The sequence below is a fragment of the Sarcophilus harrisii genome, chromosome 4 (assembly GCF_902635505.1).
Source record: "Sarcophilus harrisii chromosome 4, mSarHar1.11, whole genome shotgun sequence".
In the NCBI taxonomy this organism is placed as follows: domain Eukaryota; kingdom Metazoa; phylum Chordata; class Mammalia; order Dasyuromorphia; family Dasyuridae; genus Sarcophilus; species Sarcophilus harrisii.
In genome coordinates, this window is record NC_045429.1 from 294,879,966 (window position 1) to 294,897,741 (window position 17,776).

Here is a 17,776-nt window from a genome sequence, read left to right on the forward strand (position 1 = left end):
TCTACTTCTACCTAGTGGTAACTGCTAAATCTTATGTGATCCCAGTCTTGGCTCTTTGAAACCTGAATTCTTTCCTTCTACCAATATTTGAAGCTCCATTAGACTACTGCTGTCAGTTTGTTAAAAGTATCTCTTCCTTTTGTCTGTACTCCTTGTTCACTTAGTTGTATGCCTCAGTGACCAGTTTGTGAGCTGAATCTGTGACCCTATTTTCAGGTCAATTAAACACTGCTTTCTTCTGTTCCTTCTCCTTGCTCTAACCTAGTTAGACCAGGTTTAAACTGGAATCATATCCCTGCTCCCTGTCTTCCTATGGGGCTGCATGTTGACTGTTCCTAGGTACTGGATCTCTCCTCATTCCAAGTTGGATCCATGACCCAGCTTTGGGGTCAGAGCAAAAACACAGAAGATTAGCAGCTTATATTTCTGTTTTGGACAAGTTACATTGAATCAGATCCAGTTGCTGCTGATCTGCAAGTGCTCCTTGCCCTGAATAATACAGACACAGGTCAAGCTCCTATGTAGCCAAAAGTTCCTTGCTTCATTCTCACTACATCTTTATCCCATTTCTGGACTCAGGATAATTTAATTATTAGTTGACTCCTGTTTCTATTCATTGGGCTGAAAAAAACCTTTCCCACTTCTATTTCTCTGATGACTTTTCATTTTGGTGCTCTTTCTAGCTGTTGGGAAGTGCTAGGCTATAATGCTTTCTCATACTTTGATATCTTAGTTAATATCAGTTTGAGGAACATTATGGACTTACTAAATGCAAAACACTGAATACACATGTATATGAAATTTACACAATTTCTACTCTTAAATTCATTTTCCCCCTTCCTTTCCCCATCTACTTCCACTCCAATATTAGCTTACCATTTCTCCTCCAAGCATGATTTCTTCTTCATGTTTCTTCCACCCTTCTCTACCAGTCCCTAACTACTGGGTATTTCTTCATTTTGTGTGTGCTCCTCTTTCATTCACACTCTATTTTGATCTTCAATAACTCACCACAATGCAAACCAATATCTCACACAACAGGCTTTTCTCATTTACTACAGTATCTCTGTAAGCAGAAAAGTTTATTTTTATTTTTATGTAGGAAGCCATATATACCAGTCTTCGGGATGCCCCTGGATACACACAAAGACGAGCAGATATTAAGGTGCAAAACAGCCTCTCTTTATTAGTAATCTCAGCAGGGGTTAGCAGGAAGCAAGAGCAAGAGAGTGCAAGAGCAAGTGTATGTGTGTATGTCTGCATCTCTCTCTCTACATCTCCCTCTAAGGATTCAAAGGTGGTTATTTATATTTACTCTCCTCTGGGATTACCCCATGCACAGATGGATCTATAGAAGAGAGACCTGGAGTTAATGCTGTATCCTAGGTGGAGATAGAGCAAGGCACACCCCCACATCTCAAGGAACCTGTTAGTGGTTCCTTTAACACCTGCAAGACACAGAGGCCAAGCCCTTTTTTACCTCCTGGGCCCACCCTAGCAGCTGACATGGCATATATGGCAATTTTCAGAGAAGGAGAAACGTCTTTAATACAGCTAGGTAGTGCAGTGGATAAGAGTGCTGAAGTCAGGAAGATCTGAGTTCAATTCTGGACATAAATAATAGCTGTGTGACAGTGAACAAAATCACTCAATAGCTATCTGTTTCAGTTTCCTCATCTATAAAATGGGGAGAATAATATCACCTACCTCTCAAGGTTTTTGTAAAGATCAAATAAGATTATACAGCATTTAGCACAGTGCCAGGCACATAATAGTACAACATATGTTAGTTAATACAATTGTTGTTGTCTCTTTTCAGAAGACAAGAGTACTGGAAGAACCCAAATCTTTTATGAAAATGAATCCTTTTGGAAGGGAAAGGGACCTGTATGTGCAAGAATGTTTGTGGCAACCCTCTTTGTAGTGGCCAGAAACTGGAAACTGAGTGGATGCTCATCAATTGGAGAATGGCTGAATAAATTGTGAATATTATGGAATATTATTATTCTGTAAGAAATTACCAGCAGGATGATTTCAGAAAGGCCTGGAGAGACTTACATGAACTGATGCTGAGTGAAATGAGCAGGACCAGAAGATCATTATATACTTCAACAACAATATTATATGATGATCAATTTTGATGGACATAGCCCTCTTCAACAATGAGATGAACCAAATCAGTTCCAACAGAGCAGTAATAAACTGAACCAGCTATACCCAGCAAATGAACTCTGGGAGATGACTATGAACTACTACATAGAATTCCCAATCCTTCTATTTTTGTCCGCCTGCATTTTTGATTTCCTTCACAGGCTAATTGTACACTATTTCAAAGTCCGACTCTTTTATACAGCAAAATAACTGTTTGGACATGTATACATATATTGTATTTAACTTATACTTTAACATATTTAACATGTATTGGTCAACCTGCCATCTGGGGAAAGGGGTAGGAGGAAGGAGGGAAAAAGTTGGAACAAAAGGATTTGCAACTGTCAATGCTGAAAAATTACCTATGCATATATCTTGTAAATAAAAAGCTATAATAATAATAATAATAATAAAAGAAAATGAATCCTTTTGAAAATATTGAAGGTTATGTAGGTGTTTTTGAAATCATCCCTTTTCTTAGAAAAAACCCACCACAATGGGGGCTTTTTGGAATATCAATATCTCAAGTAGGAACATCCCCCTTAAAATCTAAAGCTGAGGCACTAAATATAAGATAAATAACATAATTACACTTTCTCTGCTCTCCTTACTTTCTCTTTCTTCTCAGAAGGCATCTTTAGACCTTCTCCCAAAGCTTTTCTCCCTTTACCCTTCTGCATTCCATAAAGAACTTTAGCCATCTTTTCTTCTCCCTTACTAATAAGCTTCTGGAAATGTCTTTCTAAGTAAAATCATATGAGGACTATTGGCCTCTTTCCCCTCCCTGTAAGCCCTTGGAATCACAGGAGCCCATCTGCCTCTTTGCTTCCCCTCCAAAGCAGGTGAAGTTAGCTCCAGAAATAGCTCTTCTATCGTTCTGGCAGAAGTTATGGCCAAATTCAGTACCTAATCTATATAGAAACTATGGTGATTGGTTGAATACCTATAATAGTCTAGTGCCCCTTATAAGTACTACTCTGTTGCTTCATGTATTTCTCTTTTCTGCTGAGGCAATGCTTAGAGTATCTCACAGCAATACAGAAATGAGAAACCAAGGGAAAATGACTTGTGCCTCCTTTCCCTTAACATTACAGACAAAAATCCTCAAAACCATGTGGAGAGAATAGATTTGATAAATTGCTTTGTCACTGACGAGGAGGTTAAGGTGCAAGGAGCAGGTTCCTTCCTGTTTCAGTCACAGTGAACAAGGGACTCAAAGGCCCTATTTACTCTTGCCCCTGGCAGATCTCATTCACTCCTATAGCTTTCAATTACCTTTATACACATGACTCCAAAATAGAGCTCTTCTGCCCTGACCTCTCTTCCAAGCTCAAATCTGTATATTTCCAGTTGGCTATAGGATCTCTCTACCTAGACATACCAAATAAGTCTTCATACTCAACATATCAGTCTGAACTTATTTTCCCTCTTAAACCTGTTTTTCCTTATCACTTCATTATTTTCATTACTTTCTCATAGTTGCTAACAAGTTTTTTCCTTTTCTTCCCTCTTCAATATCTCATAGAATCTATAAGAACTGAAAACTCATTGGCTATCTGCATGGGTGAGCGAGAAGGCAGAGTAAATGAGTGAGTGTCTGTGTGTGAGTGAGTGAGTGGAGTGTATGTTCCATCTTCTCTGTTCTCATTGCCAACGCAGAAGTCCTTATAACCTCCTTCTTAGACTACTGCAGTAACCAGTGGGTTCCACAGGGTGCAGATGGAAAGCTACACAAAGGCAAAGTTCACATCTTATCTAAACTTTATTTTTTCCCCAAGTACTTTGCACAATGCTCTTAAATAGTTGAAATGACCAGTCAAGGAAGCAGAATCCAAAGTAGTTGGAGGTGTTCTGTAGTTTAAATGAGCTTTGAATACCTCAACTTTTAGCTTTAAGCTATAAACAATTCTGACTGGAATGGTAAAGTTACTGCCAAGAAAAAGCAAATAAAAACTAAATAGAAATTTTGCATCAGGTGCTTTTAGTTATTTATGCCATTACACCTTCCTCCTCATGTATGTAAATAGTTGTTTAGTAACTACCTTAATATAACCATATAAACATTTCACAATGACCAGATGACATTGTAAACATTATCTTGGATAAATTTACTAGGCATATGACTATCATTTCATAGGAAACAATACCATAATCATATAATAATCAGCCTCTGATGTTGATATATCCCATCCTAATTCAGTAAAATGTAATCTTAAAGACAGATATTTGCTTTTAATCCCGTGTCTAGCACTTGTCATATATTAAATGCTTAATAAATGCTTGCTGAATTGAATTTTTAAGATGACAAAAGAAACCTCAAAATGATACCCAGACCAAACTATTTTAATTTCATCTTTTACCCCTCACAGCTCTGTTGGACTCCTGCTTTTGCATCATATTCTTTTATTCATATTTCTTTTATTCCTGTCACATTCTCACATTAAACTCCTCATGTTCAATACTGCCTTTCTCTACCCTTGAATACAGCTGACCACTTTTGCCTGCTATCTTTTTCAATTTTGACTCCTTTCCCCAGTGCCCAAAGAAAACTTTTCCATGAAAAGTTCAATTCCATTTAATTATAAAATATAATTAGAATAAAGTCTTAAGCACTATACAATTGAATATAATAACAACAGTAATAACTACTAGCATTATAGGAATTAAAACAATTCATTGATTATGAGTTTATTCTTACAACATGCCCATGAATAGTGCTGGGATCAACTTCCACATTTTAAAGAAGGAGAAACTGAGGCATAGAACATGTCACACACTGACTTACCATTGGAGTCAAGAATGGAAGGAATTCGGGAGAGAACCTTGAATGATGGAAGAATATTAGTCTCCATAGCTATTCATTCCAAAAAACATGAGGTAAACAACTTTCTCTAAAACAAATTTAAGGACAATGTAGACCTTTTAAAATCATCATTTTCTCTAATCTCCACCTCTTTCCCTCTCTTCTCCCACCAAATTGGTCTGACAAATTCAAACAAACAAAAATACTCAGTTGGATTCTCTTATACCAGATAATGTTTCAGTGGTTACTGATCTTTTCTCATACAGGACAGTATTGTTTTGATCTTATATGTCTAATTTGACATACAAAGTTTTTATGATTTTCATCAATAGAACTTGTTTGTATGAATTCTCTGATGTCGAATAAGTGCTGAACTCACACGGAATGGTCTCCCACACTCATCACATTCATAGGGTTTCTCTCCAGTGTGGATTCTCTGATGTTGAACAAGGCCTGTTCGACCACTGAAATCTTTCCCACATTCTTTACATTTATAGGGTTTCACTCCAGTGTGGACTCTCTGATGTCCAATGAGATGAGAGCGTTGAATAAAGGCTTTTCCACACTCATCACATTTATAGGGCTTTTCCCCTGTATGGGTTCTCTTATGTTTACTAAGGTCTGAGCTATGACTGAAACCTTTCCCACATTCATCACATTTGTGTCGTCTTTTCCCTACAAGGTTGCCCTGTTGCCATTCTAATCTGCCCTCAGTTTCAAAGGCTTCTCTCAAAACAGGATCCCAGGAAATGTGCCCACTGAGTCTGCCATATATATCTCTGAGTGATTCTATGTCTTCAGAAATTTCTTCCTTCTGAATTGATCCCATGTCTTCATTTCTGGTTTCATCATCTGAAATAATAAACAGATTATGCAAATGTCTCCTCTTCCTGATGGTAATAGGAAAGAAACTTATAAGAAGGTTCACAATGAACCAAATAAAAAATATCTGAAGAATGCAGTTTCTTTGAGGCATGAGGTAAGTCTATAGAAAAAAAAAAAAGACTGATTCCAGAAGTCATAAATGAAAGTCAGAATTTAGAGTCGCATGCATACACACACACACACACACACACACACACACACACACACATCAGGCACTTAATAAATACTTGCTAAATGAATATATGTGTACATACCTAAAACATTATCAAACAATATATACTTGGGATGAGAAGGGTTAAAAAGGGACCAGTAGTAGAAATGTGAAATAAAAGGGCAGGAGAGAGTGGCTATAAGGCAAATCTCAAAGATGAGAGATAGGTAGATAGATGGGTAGAAATTGTGTATAGTTTATGTAGTAAAATGGGAATATACTTAAAACATGGGTGAGAGCCAAGTATAGAAATTGAGGAGATAATGAGAAAACTGGGAAATAAAAGAAGTTGAGAGTTATGTGGATAATTGAGAAATATAGATATGAGGTATGTCGGTAAAATGAGACTGATTCCACAAGTCATAAGTGAAAAATCAGAATTTAGAATCACTCATACACACACACGCATATATTAAGTGCCTGATGTTAGTTTTTTTGGTTTGTGTGTGTCAGAAGAGTGAGACAGAGAGCGACAGCAAGAGAGTAAGACAGACAGACAGAGAGCGAGAGCGAGAGAGCAAGACAGAGAGACAAACCGAGAGAGTGAGACAGAGAGAGACAGAGAGTGAGAGAGAGTGAGAGAGACAGTGAGAGAGCGAGACAGAGACAGACAGAGTAAGAGAAAGCGAGTGAGAGAGAAAGACAGAGCAAGAGTGAGAGAGAGAATGAGAGTCAGAGCGCAAGAGAGAGAGAGACAGATTGAGAGACAGAGAGAGGGAGAGAGATAGAGCAAGAGCAAGAGACAGAGAGAGTGAGAGCGAGACAGACTGAGAGAGACAGAGAGAAAAAGAGAGAGACAGAGACAGAGAGAGTGAGAAAGACAGAAAGCGAGAAAGACAGAAAGCGAGAAAGACAGCAAGAGAGAGAGCATGAGACAAGACAGCAAGAGAAAGCAAGAGAGAGAGTACGTGAGAGAGAATTGGGGGTAGTCTCAAAGTAAAGGCTAACTAAGAAAGGTTATGTGAACATTTAGCAAAGACTTGAAGGAAGCTTAGGGAAGGTAGGAGACAGAAATGAGGAGGGAAAGCATTCCAAGCATGCATAGCTTTTTTTTTTTTTTTTTTTTAAAGTAAAATGCTTTTTTAAAAAATAGTCCAGGTAAAAGGTATGGAGGCTAGTACCAAGGTGACTAGCATCAGAGAAAAGATGTGAAAGAAATGCTATGAAAAATATTAAGGAAAAAATTGAGGAGATGTTATGAGGATACAAAAGACCTATGACTGGTTGGATATGGGGGGAAGGTTAGGTGAGAGAGGATGAGAAGTTGGGGATAACAACTAGGTTACAAGCCTGGTGACTGGGAGAATGGTGGTATCCACACTAAATAATAGAGAAGTTTGAAAGAAAGCAGTGTTTGGGTGAGGAAATGAGTTCAGTTTTGAATTTGCAAATTTTAAAGTGTGTATGAAACATCCATTTTCAGATGCCTAAAAGTGATTGGAGATATAAGAATAGAAGTAAAAAGGAAGGTTAGAGCTGAACAAGTAGATCTGAAAGTCATCTACATAGAGATGTTGATGAAAGTGAAATAGTAGAGAAGGAAAAATGAAGAGGACCCAGAGCTTTTGGGGGATTATCCCTTCTAGTTAGTGGGCAGATAAAGATATAGCTAAGGAGTAGGCAATTAGGTAGGAAAGAGCAGCACCACAAAAGCCCAGAGAGAAGAGATTTCTTGGAGAAAAAGATGATTCCATGTCAAAGACAAAGAGATCAAGAAGGATAAGAACTGAGAAAAAGTTTGGCAATTAGTATCATTAGTTAACCTTGGAGAGAGAAGCTGCATTTAAATGATATCACAAGCCAGACAGCAAGGAGTTCTTTTTTTTTTTTTTTAAATAAAGAAAAGATGTAAAGACCTGCAATTTAACTATGGCAAAGTTATTACTAATATCTTCTTGAGAAAGAAGGTTATGGAGTTGACTTGAAATTAATTTTTTTTTGGGGGGGTACTAGTCCTTCCTTTCTCGTATTAGGATTTAATGAACACACCTATTATACACAGCTCTCTCAAGGAATTTAGTCCCTTTAAAAGGGTAAGAAGAATCAGAGTATATATAAATATTAAAAAATCATCAAGAAATAACATTTTTAACAAGAATGGTCAATGACAAAATTTGTTTTTGCTTGACTATGCTTATTTATTAGAAGAGATTTTTCTTCTTCAATGTGGAATTGGGGAGGAATATGAAGAGCTAGGAGGGAGAGAAGATAAATTTTTAAAAAATATATCAAATTTATAAACAAAACAAGATGGTCTTTCAATGTCTCATTTCTTCCTAAGCCCAGATATAAATCAACCCTACCCCAGAATATCTGATGTATAATAAGAATATAGGAGAGCATTCATGAACAGAGGGGTAGGAGATGGCAATGTCACAAAAACCCTATGAGGAGAGTATCCAAGAGGCTTGGATAATAGTGTCAAAAGTTGCAGAGAGGTCAAGGAATTTGAGGATCAAAGAAAAAAAATCAATGCATTTAGCAGTGAAGTGGAAAATCTTGGGCAAAGAAATTTCAATTAAGTGGTGGAATATGAAGCCAGACTTCAAGGTATTAAGAAAGACTGGAAGATACAAGTCATTAGCTACCTGGGACACATACCAGCTTTTTGAAGATGGGGGAATGTTTGTAAGTAGTAGGGAAACAGCAAGTAGATAATTGAAGATTCATGAGGAGGGATGGTAGAGGGGGCAATCTGTCCAAGACAGGATGTAAGGGAATCATTTGTGTATGTAGAGGGCCACCCCTTCATGTGAAACAGGGAGAAAATAGTAACAAAAGGCATCTAAGTTATGTTCTGAATAATATGAGAAAAGGAACAGGGAAGAAAAGGAAGATTGTAAATGATCTCCATTTTTTCACAAACATATGAGGCAAGTTTCTCAGCTGACAGGGTAGGGGAAGGTTTGAGGAGAAACAAAAAAGGTTTAGAAAAGATACTGTGGTAAATAGGACAGTAAATTGATTAGGGAGGTGTAAAAGGATCTCCTTGCCACAATGAGGTTTCAATTCATATTATGCTAAAATTGTTGTGAACCTAGTAGGATGATTTCAAGGTTTTGTTTGAGTTTTGTTAGCTGCATGTACTCATTCTGCTTTGTTTACAAGAACAATGGTAAAGGATGGCAGGACAAATTTGGTAAGGTAAAAGGATAGGATAAAAGGACAAGGGACATGAGAAAAGGACAGTGTAGAGTGGGACTGCTTCATCAAGGCATCAAAATGGCAAAATGTGGTAGGAAGTGGGGAGAAGAGAGTTTGAACACCAGGTACATTGAGGAAGAGAGCAAGTATCCTGGAGATCTATAGATAATAAGCTATCTGACTTTTGATTAGATGATAAATATAGATTTAATGAACCTCTAAAGAAGAGAGGTTATTGAATGGAAGGGTCAATGGGGAACATGGAGTTAATCAATTCCTCTACCACGGGGAAAATGTGACTAAAAGAACATCCAGTTCTGGAAAGAGTAGTCAGGGAAACTGTGTCACTAGGAAGGAGCCAGGTCTCAGTGACTGTAAGATGAAAGAAGAAAGAAAAGTTTTTAGGTAAAATCTAGTGTGTACCTTATGGAGCACAGTATAAAGGTTGGGTAGGTTTGGCCTGAAAGATGTGGGAATAAAAAAGCAGTCCATGGAAATGGAGAACAATATTTGAACAATGGCAACCAGAGATTTAAAATCACTGAATATAAAGGGTTTTATAAAAGTATGTTAATCATTGAGGAATTGATTCATGTAGGTTATCATTGACCACAACTGTTTGGCTTCAGGCAGAATTTTCCAGGTATCAGTAACAACTGTGTGTGGCTAGAACAGAGGATGGGAAGCAGAAAGAGATGCATGGAGAGTACCTGGGCAGGAGCAGGACAATCCCTAAAGCTATGGGCAGTCAGAGACAATGTTTGGAACTTGATAGAATAACATAGGCAAACTAAGCCTAGTGATGAAGTGGCATTTTCTATTACTGGGAAAATTTTCAACCATGCTAAATGAACACCTGCCTGCTATGTAACTTAAGTTGGACTTAATGCTGTTAAGATAATTTTCAGTGGAGATTTTAAATGGTCAGGAATCATGCTGAGAATAGACACATGGGAAATTGTAGGGGATGTGAAATGAAGAAAGAGAACTAATAAATATTAGTTTTTTGCTTGTTTATTATATCTAGTTTAAAGAAGCTCCAGCATTCAAATTGTGTGTGTGTGTGTGTGTGTGTGTGTATGTGTGTGTGCGCGTGTGTTTGTATTTTGATAGATGGGGTTATAAAAAAAATTTAGAGATTTTTATCTTATTAATTGGAGATGTCATTTTCCTCTCAAAAAAGAGTCCACTTTCTTAGGGTAATTTAAAGGAACAAAAGCTATATGTTTTTATATTTAGAAAAATTATATAAAAGCATAAGGAGTTCTCAATTCATTCTTGTTTGCTCCAAGGACAAATTGTAGAGAGCCAATTACTTGAAACAAATAATCTTACAACAAAGTGTTAACCCAGTGGAATTAAGATAATGATTCTCTAGTTTACATGTACTTAGTACTTAGTGTAGTTCTACAAGTTGACACCTATTCTACAAGATAGACACCTATGATAATAGAGTATATAAGAACTAAGAGATCTGGGAAGGAAGACAGACTCGGAGATAGACAAAGACAGAGGACTGGAGGTTGGAGGCCAGACTCAAAGATAAAGATAAAGGTAGCTATCCTGTCTCCTTCACTTCTCCACTAAGACCAAGGCCCATCTAAAGGTCCCCCAAGAAGCTAGCCCAGCCCCAGGTGAAGGGGAAAGACTGTGAAGGAGATAATAAAGACTTTGGACTTTATTCCTAACTATTCTTGTGGTGATTATTCTGCTGAGACCAAGGCTGGTCCAAAGGCCCTCCAGAAAGCTAGCCAAAACCTTACAACAAGTAATACCATTTATTTAAATGAGAGCTCTTAATCCTCATGAATTATTAAATTATAATTCTATGAATTCTAGAAATAGAAATCTCACCTCCAACTTTTAAAGGGTAGGAAGAAACGGGGCACATATAAACATAAGAAACCATTAAGAAATAACATTTTTAACAAGCACACACACACACACACACACAAAAACCTCTAATGTATTCTTGATGAACTAATGCTTTGCATATCTCCCATTTCTGCTTCCCTATTATCTTGCAAGTAGTAAATAGAAGGTATGGCCTTCCATAGTGACACAAAAGGAAGGCAAGCAGGGAAAACTTAAGCTATTTATAAAGATGGCATGCACCACCCCACTCTTAGCACACAGAATTGTGCTTATTACCATTCTCTTGTAATGAATAGAGCTCCCAAGATTTCCATTTCAGCTGGGTCTTCTTGGGATTGAGATGAACACTTAGTGACTCAGTTGATGTTCTTGATGTTCCTATTGGTTCCATTTCTTCCAAGAGCATTTCTGGTCTATGTACGTGGGCTGGGACCTAGAGACGATAAAACAAAGTTGATTATGAGGGGATCACTTGAAGTTGGAACTAAAACCTCAGAGAAAAAGAGCAAATATTTCCTAGGAAACAAGGAAAAATGGTAAATCTTTAGGAGTCATTTCTTTGATCCTCAGCTTTCTGATCTATATAATTAGAACAACAATATTGACAATATCCATCTCATAGGGCTGTTTTGAGGAAAACACTTTGTAAACAATACTATATAAATGTGAACTACAAAAGAGAAATGAGAGCCTTATTCAATACTGAAAAGCTCTATGGAAAACAGAAAGTGACAAAATAAATAGCTTTAACTAATCCATCAACAGATTTGTGGTCTCAAAGGATTATTTCCATTGCTATAACACAAATAATCATGAAAGAAACCTTACTTCTGAATTCCAATCTTAAATTCTTTCACTGGACATATATTTCAAGTTAAACGTCAATCCTTGCTTGAATACATCTAGTTACAGGAAAGATATGGACTTACAAAGTTATCTTATTCCATCACGAAACAAATGAAAAAAGGTAAGAAATTCTTCCTTTTGTTGAAATCTTCCTTTTTGGATATGAACAGACAATTCTCAGATGAAGAAATTGAAACTATTTCTAGTCATATGAAAAGATGCTCCAAGTCATTATTCATCAGAGAAATGCAAATTAAGACAACTCTAAGATACCCTACACACCTGTCAGATTGGCAAATGACAGGAAAAAATAATGATTTGGAGGGGATGCGGAAAACTGGGACATTGATGCATTGTTGGTGGGTTGGGGACGAATCCAACCGTTTTTGGAAGAGTTTGGAACTATGTAAAAGTTTCAAACTTCATCCCTTTGATCCGCAACTACTGGGATTATATCCCAAAGGTTATAAAGAAGGAAAGGGACCTGTTGTGCACGAATGTTTGTGGCAGCCCTTTTTGAGTGGATAAAAACTGGAAACTGAATGGACCATCGTTGGAGGATGGCTAAAAATTGTGGTATATGAATATTATGGAATATTCTGTTCTTGAAATGACCAACAGGATAATTTCAGAAAGGCCTGGAGAGACTTACGAACTGATGCTGGGAAATGGCAGGACCAGGAGATCATTATAACTTTTAAAAAATATATATGATACCAGTTCTGATGGAACGGGCCTCCTCAACAGGATCAAACCAAATCATTTTTAATGGAGCAGTAATGAACTGAACTATATGCCCAGAAAAACTTGGGAGATGACTAAAAACCCTGTATTTATACACCTGCATTTTTTGATTTCCCACGTAATTGTATAATTTCCAAGTCAAATTCTTTTTGCACAAAATAAGTTTTGGTCATTATACTTATTTTATCTAATTTATATTTTAATATATTTAACATCACTGGTCATCCCCATCTAGGGGAGGGGTGGGGGGTAAGGGTAAAAATTGGAACAAAGGTTTCAAGGTTGTTTACCCATGTATATATCCTGTAAATAAAAAGCTATTAAAAAAAAAAAAAAGAAAAAATTTGGATCAGAAAAAAAAAAGACTAAAATCAAAAAAAAAAAAAAAGAAATCTTCCTTTTTGTAACTTTAAAAAAATTTAACATGTTTTATTTTTATTTTAAAAGAAAAACTACCCATCTTTAAGTAAATTCAATCTTTTATATGTGCACCATCCTACAACTTTTATTTTTTTCCTAAATGAATAGAAATCTATTTTCTCTCCCTCCAACTTCCCCATCCCTTTGAGAAAAAAAAAAAAAAAGCAGGAAAAAAATTTCTTCTAAGAAATATGCATAATCAAGCAAAATAAATTCCAAGTCCTTGAGCAGGATAGTTAATGGATATATACAGTCTATACAGATATATTTCTATTTCATTCTACCCTAAAACTGTCACATAGCCATATATGGTCATCATATTGATCACCATTCTTACAGCTTTCACAATTGTTTTTGTAATGTTGTTATATAAACTGTTCTCTTGGTTCTGTTAATTTTTCTTCAATTTAGACAAGTCCTCACAAAACTGTTCATTTAGCAATACTAATATTAGAGCATAAACTGCTCTTCTGATTCTGCTTGCTTCATTATGCATCAATTTATGTAAGTCTTCCCATGCCTCTTTGAAGCATCTATCTATTATAGCATAATAGCACTTCATATCCATATAACACAACTTATTCAACTATTAGCTTCCACAACAAGAGCTACTATAAAAATATTTGTAACAGACCTATTCCTGTTTATTTTATATATTTTTGATATAAGCCTAGCAGTGGTTTAACTTGGTCAAAAGGCAAGGAATTGTTTTGTAATTTTTTTGTGTGATTCCAAATTGCTTTCAGAATAATTATATCCATTCACAAGTCCACTAGCAGTATATCAATGTGCTTTTTTCCCCTCAAACTCCTCCAACATTTACCCTTTACCGTTTCTTTCATCTTTGCCACTCTCAAAGATGAGATAAAATTTCAGAATTGTTTTAGTTTGCATTAATAGTGATTTGTAGCATTTTTTCCATATGGCTATGGCCTGCATTTCTTCCCTTGAGAACTATCTATTCATAAACCATTTTATCAATTGGAAAATGGCTTTTTTTCTTATAAATTTGAATCAGTTACTTATATATCTTAGAAATGAGACTTTCATCAAAAAGTTGCTATAAGACTTTTAAAACTTTTCTCCCACTTAATTATTTCCTATTTAATCTTATCTTTTTGAAACTTGCTTTTTCAGAACTTCTGCCTGTTGGTCCTAGTTCAAGCCATCTCAGACTATGAAGAACTAATCTAAACCCTCTTCTATATGATAGTCTAAAATATTTGGAAAGATCAGCTTTTCCCTGTATCCTTTTTTCCCCCCTAGGTTAATATCTCAGGTCCTTTTTTTAAACATAATTCATATTTCCTTTACTCTGGATTCTGCTCTCTCCCAAATCAAACTCCATCTTCCCCTTTCCCACCTGGTATCCTGGTTCATCAATTTCTCTTTCCAAATCTTCCAGGACAGTTACTGCCTCCTCCCCATTCTCTGGATGATGATCTTGCACCCAGGTCTGCAAGTCCTTGGGCAGGATAGTTAAGAATTGCTCCAATATCAAGAGCTCCAAAATCTGTTCTTTAGTATGCATTTCTGGCCTAAGCCACTGATGGCAAAGTTCACGAAGTCGAATTAGAGCTTCACGAGGCCCAGGGGTTTCCTGATAGCAGAGTTGCCTGAAATGTTGTCGGAAAACCTCGCTTGTGCTGTGATTATGTTGTAAACTCGATTCTTGCTCCCAAAAATGTGCTTCTTCTTTCACTATAAAAAGATTCTCTGGCTCCTCCAGAGCCTCGGGGTTAAGGGGTGTAGCCATTCCAAATTTATATGGCAAGAGACTGGTCACTATAGCTGGTGCTAAGTAGTCTATTATGTAGGGTGATCCTTTTTAGTTCTTCTTTGAGAATACTCCTGAGATATAAGAAACAGTTTAACACAGAGAATTACAAAAGTTACTAAAAACTATCATGATGATAAAAAACACAAAGCAGAAGTTCAGTAAGTGAAAGTAATTTCAACTGGAAGAGATCACTGAGTAACTAAACAATGCTTCACAGCAAGTTTGTGGTAGAGCCAGCACCTATGTATCTTTATGTAAAGTTCTGTATGCATTTATCTGATTCTTCATGTTATAGATATGTTAATTTTATGGCCTAGGTGTAGAACCAAGGAGGGGTCTCAAGAATGTGGTTATCATTAACCAATAGACAGTAATGTTTGTAGGATTATTCTAACACTGAAAGACTTGAAATTATTGACAGCTTGTTAGAACAACAGTCTCAGGATCACTAATATGTCTTTCTTAAAGTCTAAGGGAAGAAATATTATCATATTACTAGCCAGATGACTTTTATAATCATCGACAGAACAACAGCATTCTTAGATCAGAGGGGCTCAGGATTATAGATTCCAAAACCAGAAGATTTAGAATCACCTACTTATTGTTAGAACAGAAGTCCCCTTGATGAGGTTCCTGGCAGTCAAGAGAGTTGTTAAAAATCCCCTTTTGGTCGGGCAAAGAAGTTCAACATGAAAGAATTAACCAACCTGAAATATTAATTGGAAAAAATGGAAGTTTATTGTTGCATAGGAAGCTACCTTTGCTAAGAGACTGACTTCTTTAGTGGCAAAGTCCTATGAGGGAAATGGAGGCTAGCATTGAGAAAAGAATGCCTTCTCAGAGTGCAGGGTTCTCCTTTGGACTTTCTGCAAAGAAATGAGTAAAAGAAAACATTTTATGTACAGCTCTTGGGGGGAGAAAGGGAGCTCCGGCAGCCTGAGTTGATCAGACCGGGACCTCCCAAATTGCTTTGAAGGCTTCCTCAGTCTGAATTTGAATAGAAATCTGGCTTGCCCTTGAATAATGTTGCTTTTCTCAACCTGGGAGGGTGGGCCCTCTCTAGACTCTTTGGAGCCTGGGAGATCCTGATCTCCCAAATCAAAAGGGGACACAATATCAGAGTGATATTTTAAGGGGAACATAAGTTTCACTCCCCTTTCACCCTAAGGTCAGAGGACCTTAAAATTTTTGCCGTCTCCTCTAGCAGCTATATTACATCCCTTAACCTGTTTGCCTCAGTTTCCTCATCTGTAAAATGAACTAGAGAAGGAATGGCAAACAAGTGTCTTGCCAAGAAAACTTCAAATGAGGTCACCAAGAGTTGAACACAACTAATGACCTAAACAACATAAAAAAATAGGGAAAATTATTCGGATATAATAAAATCTTACAAATCCAAAACTCTCATTCCAATAACGTAAATAGATTCCTTGATTATTGAACTCCTGAGGAGGAGGAGGATGATAGGCCAGTAATTTCATAAGAAATTCCACTATGAAAACTTTTCCCTTATCAAGGCAGGCAATTTTTCTGCAATTTATTGTCTTGAGACTTGCCTGATATACTAAGTTAAGTACTTTCCACGGAGTTACACAGCTAATATCAGAGGGAACACTTGAACCCTAGTCGTTCTAATTCTCAGGTTTATTACTCACTTCACAACACTTTCACTTCCTCTTATGCTGGCGTGGAACAGGCTTTATACACATCCTACAAAGAATCACTCCTATCTTCTCCCAATCCCCAGGAGCTCCTAAAAGATACATTGTAGGCCCAGGGAGAGAGAAAGCCGAATCAATAGTGAATAAAGACATATTAAAAGACGCCCTGTCTTTTAGTAAAGTAACGCAGAGCTTGACAGGAATAAAACAAAGCGGAGGAGAGACAAGGCCTGGATTTCAGAAGAGCTAAAATCCCTTCTATGCTACTGTTAAAAAGCGCTATCTTCTCACAGAGGCAGGTGACTGACACCACCCCAGGTCTTCAGGGTCCAGGACTCTTCAAAGGTTTTGCTCCACGATGTTTAGAAAAGCCAACCTAGAGGCGCACTAAGCAGAGGACCAGAGGTAGGCCTATCCCGCAGTAAACACTGCGAAAGAAGGGAGGCGGGGCCAGAGCCTAGCGGAAGCCTCAGAAATAGACGCCACCCCTAACTCCGGCTTTCTCCGGATCCACAGCCCTTTGTGGAGGCGGGGCTGAGAGGAGATAGAAAGAAACTACTTCACACACCTACCCGAAACCGCTACACGTCCCACTCACCGCAAGTACGCAGAGCTAGGGATTAGAAGATTCAGGTCCAAAATGTCGGCAAAGAAAAAGAAGCAGTGGAAAGCAAAGAAGGCCAAACAAAGGCCACTTTAGACACCGACAAAACAATGATTGCAAAGCAGTCCGCCAATCCAACCTAAACCTGGTGAAATTCCGTCATTTCCGGATCTCTCTAAGAAACACCTCGCTTTTCTCACCCCGCCCGCGGTCCCGGTTGCAAGCTGGGTACAATTCTGCGAGTGCAACTAGGGCTTTCCTCCCTCCCCCCAATCTCCCCAGTAAGATATGTTTGAATGGAGTTTTGCTTCTACTTCTGAATTCTTTCTCTGGCTTTACATTCTCTTTTCCTGCATCACTTACTGTATGACTCATAGCCCTTAGTCATTGCAAGGGTTTGTAAGTCTCTATATTATAATATCCTGTAAATCAAATTTAGCAAATATTTATAAAACAACCATTGTGTCAAGAATAATGTGGTTATAAATATACACACGAAACAATTCCTGTCTCAATGGTTTTAGTTTTACCAGGGAATACAAGATATACATAGATAAATGAATATTGAGGGGGTGGGGTGAATGGTTTATCATTCTATAATACTTGATTGTTGAAGGAAGTAAATATAATTTGATTAGAGAATCAGTCAAGG

General features: G+C 37.2%; 1 protein-coding gene across 2 annotated transcripts; it reads right to left on the bottom strand.

Moving 5' to 3' along the window:
* Positions 1-4,115: 4,115 nt before the first annotated feature.
* ZSCAN16 (zinc finger and SCAN domain containing 16) lies at positions 4,116-17,345 on the bottom strand. 2 transcript variants are annotated; one of them, XM_031968457.1, is made up of 4 exons: positions 17,119-17,345; positions 14,443-14,930; positions 11,346-11,502; positions 4,116-5,806 (listed from the first exon to the last, which is right to left on the bottom strand). In XM_031968457.1, exons 2-4 carry the CDS (start codon positions 14,833-14,835, stop codon positions 5,280-5,282), a joined length of 1,077 nt encoding a protein of 358 aa, XP_031824317.1. In that variant the 5' UTR covers positions 14,836-14,930; positions 17,119-17,345; the 3' UTR covers positions 4,116-5,279. The 2 variants fall into 2 exon arrangements, with proteins under 2 accessions (XP_031824317.1, XP_031824318.1); XM_031968458.1 differs by lacking the exon at positions 17,119-17,345 and having other exon boundaries at positions 14,443-15,562.
* Between the last annotated feature and the right edge of the window lie 431 nt (positions 17,346-17,776).